This window comes from Bos grunniens, chromosome 15 (genome assembly GCF_055505025.1).
Source record: "Bos grunniens cultivar Pamir isolate PY7600 chromosome 15, Bosgru_T2T1.0, whole genome shotgun sequence".
NCBI lineage: Eukaryota > Metazoa > Chordata > Mammalia > Artiodactyla > Bovidae > Bos > Bos grunniens.
Window position 1 is genome coordinate 38,989,948 of NC_141179.1, and position 16,055 is coordinate 39,006,002.

General features: G+C 37.4%; 1 protein-coding gene across 9 annotated transcripts in view; it reads left to right on the forward strand.

Moving 5' to 3' along the window:
- RRAS2 (RAS related 2) overlaps nt 1–16,055 on the forward strand; it is a 145,850-nt gene that overhangs the window by 122,462 nt on the left and 7,333 nt on the right. For 4 of the 9 annotated variants that reach the window (XM_086339894.1, XM_086339891.1, XM_086339892.1 and 1 more), the window contains 2 exons: nt 7,194–7,312; nt 9,085–10,617. The exons of 1 other annotated variant lie outside the window; for it this stretch is intronic. In XM_086339894.1, the coding sequence (XP_086196020.1) occupies nt 7,194–7,312; nt 9,085–9,280 (315 nt within the window). In that variant the 3' untranslated portion in view covers nt 9,281–10,617. Of the gene's footprint in view, nt 1–7,193; nt 7,313–9,084; nt 10,618–16,055 lie in introns of those variants that run through there. 4 more of the 9 variants (XM_086339889.1, XM_086339897.1, XM_086339896.1 and 1 more) reach the window with 2 other exon arrangements.

Genomic DNA, 16,055 nt, shown 5'->3' on the forward strand with positions numbered 1-16,055 from the left:
GTACTAGAAACATTTGTAGATATTGTTGGATCTGAGAACTAATGGCAAAGTAGGTCTGCCGGGAACAGGGGGTTCTTGCTGTATCTAATGCTGGATAGATATATTTCCTGCCCTGGTTTTTCTCAAGCTTTTTCATGGTGGTAACTCCAGTAAAGGAATTAGTTGGCAGGCCTGGGCTGAGCTGGGAGTCTTCTATATGTTTGGCAAGATTAGGGAGAACAGAGGAGGGGAGAGTGTGTCCACCAGAACTAAACAAGTCTTGCCATCGTTAGCTTGGGGGCAGGGAATCAGTATGAATTATTTTTAAGCCATTTATATAGTGAAGATTGCTAGTATTTGGAGTGAGTGTGGTTTCCATCTGTCTGCAGATATTAACATATCATGGTACTTTGGCTTTGTTTTATACCATAGATTTAAAAATTTTTCATCTTAAGTTTTTTTCTTTTTTTAATAAAAGTAATAGAGTCTCAGAGTAAAATAACAACACAGTGATAAGAGAAACAGTATTGGGAATAAGTTTAATATTTTCATCACCTCAAAGATAAGCAGTGAGCTTGAAGTAAGTTCTTTATTTCTGGGCTTTGAAACATATGCGTAGACATTAGTTACTGTGTAAACACTGAAAGGTTCAAATGTATATATGTATCCAAGGGAGAAAAGCAAATGGCTGAAAACTGCTTAATTTTCTGCTCATTCCTATGGGTCTCCTCTCTGAAGGATAGGCACAGAGAGACATCTTATTACTCCCATGCTTTGTCGTCTCTTTTCTAGGTTCCTTCACAGCCACACTCGGGGTGTTAGCTAACTCACTTAAAAGTCACCATCAGTACTCTTATGTGAGGGCCTTTAGTGCCGACTGGAAATCCTCCTCCGTTTCCCTAGTCCATTCATTTCCCACTTGTTTGGATAATTAATACTTACTCTCTCATTCTTAAGTTTATAACACTCCCTCTCCCTCATTCTCAAGATTGATGATGAGTGGTATTTTCCTGAGGAACTTCCACATGTTCCCACCTGCACATGCGCTATCCTAAGTGCACGTGTGCCCCATCAATTTTGCTTCTCCCCACTTGCGTGGATTAACTTCACCTCACTGACCAACCTCTCTGGTAGGCACTGGAGCCCATCCATTCTTTCTCCTGGGCATCACCCTAGCAGTTGTTCCATCCAGGTGTTCCAATTCTCTCCTGCATGATCATTTCCATCAGCCTGAGACATGCTGCAGTGCTCTCATCTTTATAACAAAAAGTAACCATAGCAAAATGGCAACCCACTCCAGTATTCTTGCCTAGAGAATCCTGTGGACAGAGGAGCCTGGTGGGCTGCTATCCATAGGGTCGCATGGAGTCGGATACAACTGAAGCAACTTAGCATGCATGCATGCATTGGAGAAGGAAATGGCAACCCACTCCAGTGTTCTTGCCTGGAGTATCCCAGGGATGGGGGAGCCTGGTGGGCTGCCGTCTATGGGGTCGCACAGAGTTGGACACGACTGAAGCGACTTAGCAGCAGCAGCAGCAGCAACCATAGCAAATGCTAACGTCACGTTCCTCTTTGAGAATGTTTTTCCTCCTCCTCCGAGTAAGCAAAACTCCTTAGAAGTGTTATCTCTACACTCATTCTCTACTTCTTTTCCTTTCTGGCACTGACTGCAGGCATGTAGCACCTGGTCAAGGTCATGGCTTAACGCAGATGTCAGTAACATTTGACACAGATACTCACATTCTCCTTTTTGAAACACTTTACTGAGCTCTGGAGCAGTATTCCCTGCACCTCCTCCCTCCTCCCTTTGTTGATACCTCCTTGTCTCTGTCAGGTGTCTTAGGGCTGAGGCAGACTCTCTCCTAGGCCCTGGGTGTACAAACATACCTTTTGCCTCCTAGCCTTGAGGGCCTTACTCATAGTAGCTGAAATGCTATACTAAAGGTTTCTTATCTTTGAAAACCCTCTTTCGAATTAAAGGTGATGTTCTGTATATCTTGGCATCCTTACTTGCTGTACCAGCTGAACCCAGACAGGCCACAGGCACCCTATAAAAACTTCCCCTTGTTTGGAAATGCTGACTTTTTGGCCGTCTCTTTAGATTCATAGTCACTAACCAGTCTGATTGCCGTCAGTTGCTGGTCAGTTTGTTAATTCCTGCCTTTGTCTTAGGCATGATCCTTTGGACTCTGCTCTAGTTTCTGTGCTGTTTTCCTTACAGAGCAAATGCCATTTCCCTGTGTTCTTTATATGTGGGTCAGCCCTGGGTATCCCTACTACTGCTCCTGAGATTCTGAACCCATCAGGGAGGGGAGATCAGCCAGAAGAGGCTTTGCTGCTTCCTTTTGGCTTCTGTATGTCTCTGGACTTGATTCTTGCATCCCCTATTCATCCAGCTTTTATAGAACACTTTCTAGGCACTGATGACAGAAAAAAAACAAAATCACTGACATAAAAAGAGATCTGTAGAATTTGAATGGCAGTATTAACACATACCTGAGCCCTTAGAGAGACTGATCATTTTGTTTATCCTGTCAAAGGTACAGTAAGAAAATATAGGTAAATGATTTGCTTGCCCTTGCTGAAATATAAACATTATTAAATATGACAGCATATTAATTCTGAAATTTAATACAGCAGCTGTCTGTGGGCTTGGACTGTGAACTTCATGATAGCTCTGATTTCAAGCTCTTTGTCCTTGACTCAGCCTGGTCTAGAAATCAGGAGTTTTTGTCTGTCTCTCTCTCTTTTTTTTTTTCCTTTTGATTTTTCCCCTTTTGCCTCTCCTGGCTTAGTTTCTCCGTTCCTCCTTGTTAAGTGCTTGTCATCAATAATTTGAGAAAGGAGCCCATTTCACCTGTAACAATGTATTACCTCAGTGTGCTTATCCCCGCTCCACCTGTCTGTCGGTACCTTGACCACAGAGTGCCCCTGCATCCTCCCAGGGAAAACAGGCTCCTCCCCACAACAGTCGAGTAAGGGTCTCTTCTGGCTATACGTGTTGCTGCCTTGTCTGCATCTAAAAGGTTTGTAAGCACCATGAGGGCTTCTCAGTTTTGACCACTTTGTTTTGTTCATATTTTATCCTTAGCACATAGAACAAAGTTGCTGAAGGAATGAATCAAGGTATCAGTGAATCAAGATGTGGTATTAAAATGACTACATAATAGATATTTTTGAAAAACAAATTTTGCTTCTGTAAACTTAGGTTGTATTGTAAACTCAGTACAACCCTAAGTATTGCAGATGTTGTAGTCTATTTCTATTAAACCCCATTTGTTTAATAAAATTGCTCTCATCATTCCCATTTTGCTCTTCTTGATTTAAAAATACATGGTGTTAGATAAACTTGTATTGTTGTGGATTTCCACTAAGATTCATCTGTGCCTTTGAACTGAGTTTCACTGGAGGTTTCCAAGTATAAACCTGAATTTCTTGCATCGGGTTCACCTTGGCTGTTTAAAATGAAATATTTCTGGGTAGCACTCAGATCTACCAAAACCAGGCATAGGATTTGGCATCTTTATAAAATTCCCTGGTTGGGGAACCTCCAGGAAATCCTTGTTTATGTGGCTTTCAGTTTTTTGTTGATTTTTGGCTTCACAGTGTTTTGGCTTTGTTCCATATGGTGTTCTTTTTGTCATCTTTTTGCTTTTGTGGCTGTTTTTACTTCTTAACTAAAAGTATGCTCAGTAAGCTCAGAAGCAGCACTATATGTGGTTAGAGATGTCTTGACCAGAAACGTGTGTGTGAACTTTGCTGACCTCAGTTCCTGGAAGATTGATGTGAGACCGTGCTAACAAACAAACAAATGAAGCACATAAACAGTCTTAGCAGTGGGATTTTTTTTTTTTAATCATCTACACTTATTAATTTATTAATTTTTCTTAATTGTATAAAGTTGGGTCATTTTCCTGTTTCCCTCCAGCTGAATATATTGTGTTGGTGGGAGAGGGCAAGGTAGCTTTCTGAGGAGTAATTGAGCAGAAAGAGCAATATTCTTAAGGATGTGTATTTCCCTCCCACAATCAAATTACCTGTATCAGTAAAGAAAGTAATTTATTGAGATTGACATGTCTCAAATATTTATTTTTACCTTACTTCAAAGTAAAAGAAGAGAGGCATAAGTATTTGGTCATGCTCTATTTCCTTAACATATATTTATTGAATAACTGCTATGTGCTCTTCTAGGCTCTGGGTGTACAAAGGCAAGTAGACCTTACAACTTAGCTAAAAATGGCATAATGCTGGGAGAATGAAAAGACAAAACCGAAAATTGTAGTATGTTGACTTTTTTTTGCTAGTCATTAAAGAATGTGATGGTCATTCTGGGATACTGTAAAAACAACAGAAAGTTTTTGATTGCTCAAGTCTTGAATTATTAGTATGAAATGAATTAGTATAGATAGAGTTGGGAGAGAAAGGAGGACATCCCAGGAAGAAGGAACAGAATTTTTAACATGAGGCTCTTTTTGTAGGAAGGAATTTCATGTCAACTTTTCTTAAAAAGGAATTTTCCTTTCTGAATTGGTGGCTCTTTAAAGCTTTCTTTTCATACTTGGCTTCTTACTCATTGTTAATTGCTTGTTTAATTTGATTGATTTATATTTCAAACCATAGGCCTTATGGTACATGTACTGTTGTGAAGGAGGGGCAGAGTAAATTTTAAAACTGTTAAACTTACATATACCAGTGCTGTGTAGAACCTGCCTGCCACTCTTTTGAAATACAACAGGGTATAATCTGTTATAAAGTAATTGTTAGATATATACATGGTAATATAATAGCCTAATGATATTTCACTGAAGGTGCTAACTTTTGTGAATGTAATATTAAATTAGGAGAACAAGCTACATGAAAGGAATGGTTGGAACAATACTTTGAGCTGAAGTAGGGCCAGGAATAATTCATATTCTAATCAGCCAGAGTGGCAAACTCACCTAGAAGTTAATATCTAAAAATTTATTTCAAAAGCAAAGGTGAAGTAAAGACTTCTCCCAGATATACAAAAATGGAAAGAATTTATTACCAGCAGACTTACGTTAAAAGAAATGGAAAAAGAGGAAAACTGTACCAAATGGAAATCTAGATCTATACAAAGAAATGAAGAACACCTTTACCCATTTATGTGGGTAAATATAAATTACTTTTATTATTGTTACTTAAATCTCCTTAAAACATAATGGGATGTTTAAAACAAAAATAGTGTAGGTGGTAATAATAAAACTTATCAGGAGGAAGAAACATACTGTTAAAAGAGTCTTAAACTATACATGGATTGACATTCCATTTGAATTAGACAGAAGTGAAACATGTATAATATAAACTGAAGCAGTTATAAAAATAACATAATACATGCTGCTGCTAAGTCGCTTCAGTCGTGTCCGACTCTGTGCAACCCCATGGACTGCAGCCTACCAGGCTCCTCCATCCATGGGATTTTCCAGGCAACAGTACTGGAGTGGGATGCCATTGCCTTCTCCCAACATAATACATACCGAGTTCATTAGCCAACCAAGATGATAAAATGGAATTGTGAAAACAATACAGCTTATTTAATGCTGGAAGACTAAATGCTTTGTGCCTAAGATCAGAAACAAAAGTATCCCCTTCCCCTGTCGTCTTTGAGGTTCCAGGCAATACGGAAGGGTCAGAAAAAGAGTGAAAATGCATCCACATTAGAAAGAAAGCAACAAAAAACAGATTTATTAACACATGGCATGATTACTTATGTAAAAAGAGTCTGTGGCATTTACATAAATAAAAACAAAAAACACCTAGATCAGTGGATTTAGCATAATTCCAGGGTCTAAGATAAAGGTACAAAAATTATGATTCTGTTTTTGCAGAGAAAAATCTATATCCTTGAAAAAAGATGAGAAGAATGTGGTTCTGTATGGATGAGAGGTTCCTAAATTTTCTATTTTTTCCTTTTTGCTCATCTATAATTTTCTCACCTGTATTTATTATTTTTTTGTGTGTGTGGTAATGGCAGCAGTGAAAGTCTTTTTTAAAAAAATATATATATTTTCAGCCCCACCATATAACTGTAAAATATCAATAATAATAATATTTCAGCCCTCTACATTTAAAACACATACAGGACATTTACTTACATTAAATTAGCATTTTCTTATTCTGACCTGGCATTTATGTGTCATCAGCAAAGCCACCCTTCCATGCTTACCTTCCTTCATTGCCTCGTGTAAGGAAGTCATCATGAGGGTGTGTGGTCCTTGTCATTGTTTTTTCCCCCACGTGTTTATTGGGAGTCTTCCATGTACCAGGTCCTGGGGAGTGCAAATGGGAAGAGGATCATGGCTTCTTGATGCTCGCCCTGCTCTCCAGGTTCCCCTCTTGCTATGTTCTCTCTTGACTTGCTGTATTCTAGCCATTCTAGGCTTTTTCAATTCCTGGAACTTGGAGCATCTTCACACCTGCTATTTCCTTTGTCAAGGATACTTTATTTTAACTCTTAATTTTATACTGGGGTGTAGCTGATTAACCATGTTGTGATAGTTTGAGGTGGACAGTGAGGGGACTCAGCCATACATGTACATGTATCCATTCTCCCCAAACTCCCCTCCCATCTGGCTGCCACATAATGTTGAGCAGAGTTCCATGTGCTGTATAGTAGGATTTGGTTGGTTATCCATTCTAAATATAGCAGCGTGTGTATGTCCATCCCCAATTACCTAACAATCCCTTTCCCTCATCCTCTCCCAAGGCCTTGCAATTATAATGAGTTTGTTCTCTAACTCTGTGAGTGTTTCTGTTCTGTAAATAAGTTCATTTGTATCATTTCTTTTTGGATTCTGCATATAAGAGGGATACTTCTTTACCTTGACTCAACTCCATAGCCTTTGTTTAGTTTCTAACCTGAGTATCACTTCTTCAGGGAGGCTTTTCCTGACCTGCCCAGAAGGGTTATAGACTCTCATATCACTTTGTATACTTCCCAGTACTTATCACTGTTGTGTTGAATACTTTTGAGTAATCACTGGGCTAACATCTTGCCTCTGTCGTGTTCTGAGTTTTTCTGCAGAGCTGGGCTTCAGCAGTATGTGTTAAGCTGTTAAGTCTCTTGGTTCATCTTACGACAGACAAACTTGGTCTCTGGCTGGATTAACAGTGCAGTTGGTGGCCAAACGGTAGATAGAGCAGATTTAATTGTTAATACTGTACCTCAAACACAACTCTTGGAATTTCAGGTAACACAGGAAGAAGGACAGCAGTTAGCACGGCAACTTAAGGTAACATACATGGAGGCGTCAGCAAAGATTAGAATGAATGTAGATCAAGCTTTCCATGAACTTGTCCGGGTTATAAGGTAAGCAGAACACATACCGGAAGTTTGTTTGAATATATTGAATTTGATGGGTAGTCATGCTGTGCTTTTTAAAATAATTAACTGGGGGAAAAAAATCACCATTACATGTTTTTAGTAAGAAGGAGGAAATTGTAGGAGTGATTCTTGGAATCATTTTTGACATAGTATGTTAAAAACTTTAATTATGTGCATATTCTAGTTGTTTCCAAAAAGCCTAATTTTATTGTGTTGAAGTAGAGTACACATAGATTTTGAAAAGAATCAGTGCAGCTTCCAAAGGCAGAGGTGGTGTGAAGGTAGTGAGGACAGCAGCTCACCCTTGAATGGTGACCTTTGTCAGATCCTGTGCTAAGTAAGTGCTTTGTGTGTATTACTGCAGTTCACCACCACCACCCAACAGTGCCCGCACTCTGAGATGAGAAAACAGGCACAGAGAGGTTAAATGATTGGAGCATATTAGGATGGCAGAGCTGGGGCTTAAATCTAGGTCTCTGATTCCAGAGCCTGTGTGTGCTCTTAGCTTCTCACCCATTCCGCCCCCGCCCGGCTACAAGGAAACCAGGCCTTAAGGATTCAACAGTCCCACCGGACACAAAGTATGATATCCACACTTCATAGAGGCTTTCTGTAAGCTGGCCTAGGGGGCCCCTATGATTCAGAAAGTGTTAATGGGTTCCAGGAAGCTTGAGGTGGTGAGTGTGATAGGCTGGAGTTTGTGTGTGTGAGAACAGAGTGCGTTGGTTTAATGGGCAGGGTTTGGTTAGTTTGCTGGTTTGGCCCCTACTTCACCCTCTTTTCTTAGATCTGGTTTCTCTGCTGGTTAGTTTGACAAGTATATGGACCTAGTTCCTGTTAGTTGTACATCTAAGGTGAATTGACATCTGAGCTATGGGCTTCTATTGTACTTTTTTTTTTTAAGCCCCTTTTTAAGACATTGTCTTTGTGGGTTGGGAAAGAGGTGAAGGTTGTCTTTTTGTTTTTTTAGTAATTTGTTAAAACCCAAATTCTGTTGTTTTTTTAAGGAATGTAGAGTTTCAGTTTCTCAAGTTGGAAAAAATTTGAGAAGTGAATAGTGATGTACGACATTGTGAATATATGTAAAGCCACTGCCCTGTACACTTAAGAATGGTTAAGATGATAAATTTGATGTGTATTTTACCGTATGAACCAGTGCTTTTAAAAAAATTTTTATTGCTTTTTTTGAGATATTTTGTCCTTGGTTTCGGTTCTTAGAATTGATCCATGTATATTGGTCAGCCAGGAGTGAGGAAGGGGTATAGGAGACTTTTTTTTGTGCCAGAGACTGTTAGATGTTTGAACATAAACAAAAATCTTCAATCCTTATAGCAAACTGTGATAGGTAGGGTTTTATTATCCCTCCTAAAATAACACAGCTCAGAGAGGAAACTAACTTCTCTAATACAGACTTGTAGCTACAAAGTGGCAGAACCGAGATAGGAATGGCATACCTCATAAGGGCAGATACTCTAGTGATAGGTGTTCCTTCCTAAGGATACCTTGGAGTCATGGAATTTCAAACTGGGAAGGGAACTTAGACCTTGTTGAGTTCAGCGTCTCATCTAATTGAAGACTTGCCCATAAATGAAGCTCAGACAGGTTTGCTTATGCATTTGTGTATCCCTGCCCCCAATGATTGGCTTTGATTCCCTTGTTGAAACTTAACACCGACATGCATATGCACGAAAACCAGATTGGTCCAACAGTAACCTGCATTTGTAGCAATATATTACCAAAAAGACAATTATCTGTAGATTTTTCTGTCTTACAGGAAATTTCAAGAGCAGGAATGTCCTCCTTCACCAGAACCAACACGGAAAGAAAAAGACAAGAAAGGCTGCCATTGTGTCATTTTCTAAGAATCCCTTGAATTTTAGCTACCAACTGCCAGGAAAGCCCTCATCTTCTCCTCCTCTCCTTACAGTTTACATCACGTTGGTACCTTTCTAGCCTTAGATAAATGATCACCGTGGTAGCCTTAGACCAAGAAGCTGGCTAATCCTTTCCATGAAGCTAATCCAATGGTCATTTCAAGACAGATTTAATGGAAACACTAAGGCTGCTTCAAAGATTATCTGATTCCTTTAAAATGTATATCTATATACACAGACACATTCTTTTTTTTTTTTAAAGCTTACTTTTAATAGGGATGAATCAGTTTTGGAATCTAAGCTGTTTGCCAAGCTGAAGTCATCGGTTGTGAAATAACTTTTAACTTCTGGAATCTTATTGCCTACTGTTACTCTAAATAGAAAAACATAGGGAGTTTTTTAAAATGTGAATTTTTGCCTATCTCTAAAAATTTTGATGTCAACTTTAGTTAACCTTAAATACACTGAATTGAATCCACAAACGTGAGACATCTCAGACCTTTCCTGATGCTATAGCCTTTGTTTTCCAGTGGCCAAAATACCAAAATGCCTATTGTATTTATAGGTTAAAAACTGCGTGTAAAGCCTTTGCTATTACTCCTACTCTTAAAGATAATATTCTGTGTAGCCAAATATTTGGACTCATTCTGGACTTAGGCATTTCACTGTTCTTGGCATTTTAATTTAACTCTTTTTCACAGCCATGTTGAGAGTGAAAATAAATAATTTCTGTCTGTCTTCCTTTTCACGTATTTCTGGATAAGGGATTCAAAAAACTGAAACTGTTTTTGTTTGTAATATAAAATATGGAATTGATCTTTCCAGGGTCAGAGATGATTAATGTTTTGCTATATACTTTTATACATTATTTTCTTATCAAACTAGTTAACAAGTATTTTTATATGTTTGTAAGCAAATATGCTTTCACAGCATACCTTGTGTATATGTAAAGATAAGTATTTAATTCTCACTGTTCACTTTTAACTGACAAAGAGAAAAAAAAAAAAGTGAAAACTACAAAAACTGTGGTAGAATCCTACGTGCTGTTCTGGTCCTGGTTGTACCCACCTCTGGCCAGTCACATAGCTACTTAAGAAACCTTCCCAATAGAGTACAACAGGATGAGAATCTGAAATCACTTCCAATATCCCCTACTAGATATTGACTGTCCTATCAAGTAGTAAGTGGTAAAACTTTTAACTGACAAGTAGTGTAACTGTGGATGACTTCTGACTTTGTTTTTTAATTCTGTGGATTGTGTTTAAACAATTCAAAAGTTTGTTCCTGATTTTGAGATACTAAGTGGTATTGCACAGTTGTCACTTTATTGAATGTGTACAACAGTTTCATGAAGTTTATAAAGCGTACCCTTGTATAGCTTCAGGTGCTAGAATTAAAATTGATCTGTTATCACAAGATGATGCTTGAATGACTTGTTATTTTGGTGGTTTGTTGGAGGAAACTTATTTGTAGTTCTGTGCCGTTTCCCTTAGATTTGAATCTAAGATCAGTACTGGTTATTTAGCAGGTGAACTTGGAATCTTGTGTTTTAGTGTTCTGGTGATTTCCTGAATATTTTCTTAAGTCATTGTTTCTTAAATTTTTTCTGTGAAGTGCTCCTGATAGATGCTCAACTGTAGAGAAGAGAGGAGGGTGAATACATCACATACACCCTCTCTGAAGAAGCAAAGCACACAAATTTGTTTGAATGCCTATTAAAATTACTACAGCATTTATTCTGTGGGTTTTGATGCTATAGTACTATCTCATATCCTTGTTAATACTTTCAAGTTGGGGAATTTTTTTTAATTTATCATTTGTAGCTTCAGATAGTAAGAGACTATCTATACAACATTTGTATTTAGTGGGAAGTCTTTATTTTATTCTGAGTAAATGCTTGGTAGCAAAGCAGCCTGGACGTTAAATTTGATTATCTCAATTTACTTTTTTTTTTCCTCTCTGTGCTTCACTTGGATGCCTTTTACTCCTATATATTCAAGTTCCCTAACCTTTTCTTCTGCAGTTGTTCAATCTGCTGTCAATCCCATCCAATGAATTTTTCATTTCAGACCTTACAGTTTTCCTCCTTCTGTAGACCTGCTTTTTGTTTGTTTGTTTAAATATATCTTCTGTTTCTTTCCTCATTATGTTTATGTACTTTTCTTATCCAGCCCCTCTCAGCTGAGTTCCTAGAGAATTGAGTCTAATGCCTTGCCTGTTGTATGTAGTGAATTAACTTCTCTTCTGTGCATCTGGAATGGTTCTAGCTGTGTACCATTCTTGAGATAACTGAGAAAATAATCCCTCAAATAACTTTTTTGTAGTGCTTAATTCTCTTGCAGAACCCTGATTGAGAAAGGCTGCTTTGAATAGTTGAACATAGTTATAATAGCTGTGTGATATCCTTGTCCACTGATCATCTTTTTAATTTTTGAATCTCTTTCTGTTCACTGGTTTTTTCCTCTAGTTATGGTCTCATTTTCCTGCTTCTTCGCATGTCTGTTAAGTTTTTATTAGATGCTGGACATTATGGATTTTATGTTGTTGGGTGCCTAGATTTTGTTGCCTTCATTAAAGATTGTTGGGCTTTGTCCTGGTCGCTGGTTAATCTATGTGTAGTTCAGTTTGATCCTTTCAAGTCTTGTTTTTAAGCTTCATGCAGTCTCAAGTAGCTTTTTTTCCAGGATAGTTTAGCTCCACGACTAAGGTGTGGCCCTTGTGGGGTCTCTACTGAGTGCTCTGTACAATCAGTGAAGACTCTCCAATTTAGCTTGTGGGAAGTCAGACAGTTCCTAGCTACACATGAGCTCTTGACCCAGCTCCTGGGTCATTCTTTCCCTAGCCTCCTCGAGTTTCACCTTATACATGCAAATATTAATATTTAACAAAGCCTCGTTGACCTTCTGCATATTTTTGGAGCTCTTTTTTTTCTCTCTCCCCTCCAGCTTGTCCTGCAGCTTTCAGCTGCTTCAAACTTCCTGATCTCTAGTGTCTGTCTTTTCAGCTCAGGGAAACATTTGTGCCCTGCTTGGAATCCCCTACCCCCTCTGCAGTCTGGAATGTGCCTCTAGGCAGAAAGCCAGGATAATCTTAAGACTTAGTTTATTTGTTTCCCTTCCATCAGGGATTGTGGTCCTGTGCTGCCTGGTGTATGTTTGAAAACAGTTCTTTCACATATTTACTCAGGTTTTCTGATTGTTTAAGGTAGGAGGGTAATATTTGGTTCATGCTATTCCATCACTGAAAGATGAGGTCTTTCCCATTTTATTTCCATCATATAATCAGAGGTGCCTTGTAGCCATAAATCTATGACTTGAAATCTTCTCACAAAGAGTGACCAGTTTCATGGTGTGAATAGTGCTTGTCTGTGTGGTCATTCTTTTCCCTCTCTAGCCAGGAGGCTGGCAGACTTTATCTGTGAAGCATCAGTTAGTAAATATCACTGTGGGGTTTGCAAGCCATGTGGTGTTTGTCCCAGACACTCAACCCTGCCTGCCACTGCAGCACCAAAGCAGCCATAAGCAATCTATAAATGAAAGAATGTGGCTGTGTTCCAATGAAACCTCATTTGTGGACACTGAAATTTGTACTTCATATCATTTTCATTTGTCACGAAATATTAATTTTTTATTTTTTTCAAAAAATTCATTTAAAATTGTAAAAATCATTCTGTACAGATGGCAGAGTGGATATGATCTGTGGCCCATGGTTTGCCAGTCCTGCTCTCTTAACACATTTAACATTTGAGATTATATTCCCAACTTTAGAAGCTCTTAAGTGTGTAGAAATTCTTTCAAACAGGATTTCCTGAATTAACAGTCATGAGTTTCTGCCCTAGGAATTTTCTCCCTATATTGTTTGCTTGGGGCTTTACAATGATCTGTAGTTGGACATTATGGTCTATTGACACACCTCTTACATTGAGGATTCCCTGTATTTAGAGCTTCGGAGTTTTGTAACATAGATTGGTCTTTTACTTTATCCTTTGACTATTAAAATTCAGTGTAACAAAGTTGTATATACTTGAGTTCTAATTTGTTCCTCTTCTAGCTTTTCATCACCACTTGTTTGTTTATTTATTTTTCCCATTCCTATACACAGTGATGCCATTGAACAAATAACTGACAGGTAAATAGGAGAGGATTATAAAGCGATAGGTTTTTGTATCACTTGAACACTTATGGGTACTTAACCAGTGACTGCTTATGAAGTTTCAAAGTACTTTTAGGGGAATAAAAAAAGGCATTTTAATTAAAAAAATTTTTATTATAGTTGATTTACAATGATGTGTTACTTTCAGCTATATAGTGAAGCCATTCAATTTTACATATATTCATTCTTTTTTAGATTCTTTTCTCACACCGGTTATCAGTATTGAGTAGAGTTCCCAGTGCTGTACAATAGGTCCTTGTTGGTTATCTGTCTTAAATATAGTAATGTGTGTATGTTCATCCCAGGCTCCTGATTTATCCCACCTGTGTTTCTCCTTTGATAACTATTAGTTTGTTTTTGAAATCTGTAAGTTTGCTTCTGTTTTGTAAATAAGTTCATTTGTATCATTAAAAAAAATTGGGTTCTGCATGAGTGATACGATATTTGTCTTTTGTCTGATTTACTTCACTTAGTATGATATCTCTGGGCCCATCCATGTTGCTGAAGATGGCTTTATTTCATTCTTTTTATGGCTGAGTAATATTCCATTGTACATATATACAATATATATGTACCCCATCTTCTTTATCCATTCAGCTGTTGATGGACACACAGGTTGCTTCCATGTCTTGGCTTGTAAATATTGCTGCAGTGAACATTGGGATACATGTATCTCTTTTGATTATGGTTTTCTCTAAACCTGTACCCAGGAGTGGGATTGGGATTGCTGGATCATATGATAGTTCTACTTTTAGTTTTTTTAAGGAACCTCCATACTGTTTTCTGAAGTGATTGTATCAGTTTACATTCCCAACAGTAGTATAAGGTTCCCTTTTCTCTATACCCTGTCCAGCATTTATTGTTTGTACACTTTTTGATGATGGCCATTCTGAACTGATGTGGGGTGATACTTCATTTGATTTGCATTTCTCTAATAATTGGTGATGTTGAGCATCTCTTCATGTGCTTTTGTCCCTCTGTATGTCTTCTTTGGAGAAATATCTATTTAGATATGCCCATTTTTTGATTGCATTGTTTTTTGACATGAGCCGCATGAGCTGTTTATATATTTTGGAGATTAATCCCTTGTCAGTCACTTTGTAAATGTTTTCTCTCATTCTTTTGGTTGTCTTTCCATTTTGTATATGGTTTCTTTTGCTATGCAGACACTTTTAATTTGGTCCCATTTGTTTTTGTTTTTATTTTCATTTTGGAGGTGGATCAAAAAATAAATTGCTGTCATTTGTCAAAAGGTGTTCTGCCTATGTTTTTCTCTGAGTTTTATAGTGTCTAGCCTTACATTTAGGTTTTGATCCATTTTGAGTTTATTTTTGTATATGGTATTAGAGAATGTTCTAATTTAATTCTTTCATGTGTAGCTGTCCAGTTTTCTCAGCACCACTTGTTGAAGAGACTCTTTTTCTTCATTGTCTATTCTTGCCTTTGTCATAGATCAATTGACAGTAGATGCATGGATTTATTTCTGGGCGTTTTGTTCAGTTCCATTGATCTATATTTCTGTTTTTGTGCCAGTGTCATACTGTTTTGATGACTGCAGCTTTGTAGTATAGTCAAAAGTCAGGGAGCCTGATTTCCTCCAGTTCCCCTTTTCTTTCTCAAGATTGGGTTTTTTTGTATCTCCATACACATTTAAAACTTTGGGGGTTTTTGTGTCTCCATAAATATTTGGGTTTTTTATGTCTTCATACAAATTTAAATTTTTTTTCATTTTAGTTCTGTGGAGAATGCCATTGGTAATTTGATAGGGATTGTGTTGAATCTGTAGATTACCTTTGGTAGTATACTCATTTTGACAGTATTGCTTTTTCCAATCCAGGAACATGGTATCTTTCCATCTGTTTGTGTCATCTTTGATTTCTTTCATCAACATCTTTCAGTTTCCAGAGTATAAGGTCTTTCCTTCGTTTCTCTTTCTGATCTTTCATAGTTAGTGTATTACAAATGCAGCAGATTTCTGTGTATTAATTTTGTGTCATGCAACTTGACTGAATTTGTGACACGTTCTCACTGTCTTCTGGTAGCCTCTTTAGGATTTTTTGCATATAGTATCATGTCATCTGCAAATAGTGACCGTTTTTACTTCTTTTCCAATTTGGATTCCTTTTATTTCTTTTTTTTTTCTTTGATTGCTGTGGGTAGGACTTCCAAACCTATGTTTAATAAAAATGTTGAGAGTTGAATCCTTGTCTTGTTCCTAATCTTAGAGGAAATGCTTTCAACTTTTGAACATTGAGTATGATGTTAGCTATGAGTTTGTCATATATGGTGTTTGTAATATTAAGGTAGGTTCTCTCTGTGCCCACTTTCTTAGAGAGTTTTTATCCTAAATAGATATTTTTTCAAAAGCTTTCTCTGAATCTCTTGAGATGATCATATGGTTTTTATTCTTCAATTTGTTAATGTATCACACTGGTTTGAAGATACGAAAAATCCTTGCATCCCTGGGATAAATCTCACTTGATCATGATGTAGGATTGTTTTAATGTATTGTTGGATTCGGTTTGCCAGTATTTCTTTTTTTAAAAAATTCATTTATTTTTAATTGAAGAATAATGCTTTACAGTATTGTATTGGTCTATCTGACAGTATTTCATTGAGTATTTTTGCATCTATGTTCATCAATGATATTGGTCTATGATTTTTTTTTTTTTTTTTTGTGGCATCCTTGTCTGGTTTTGTTA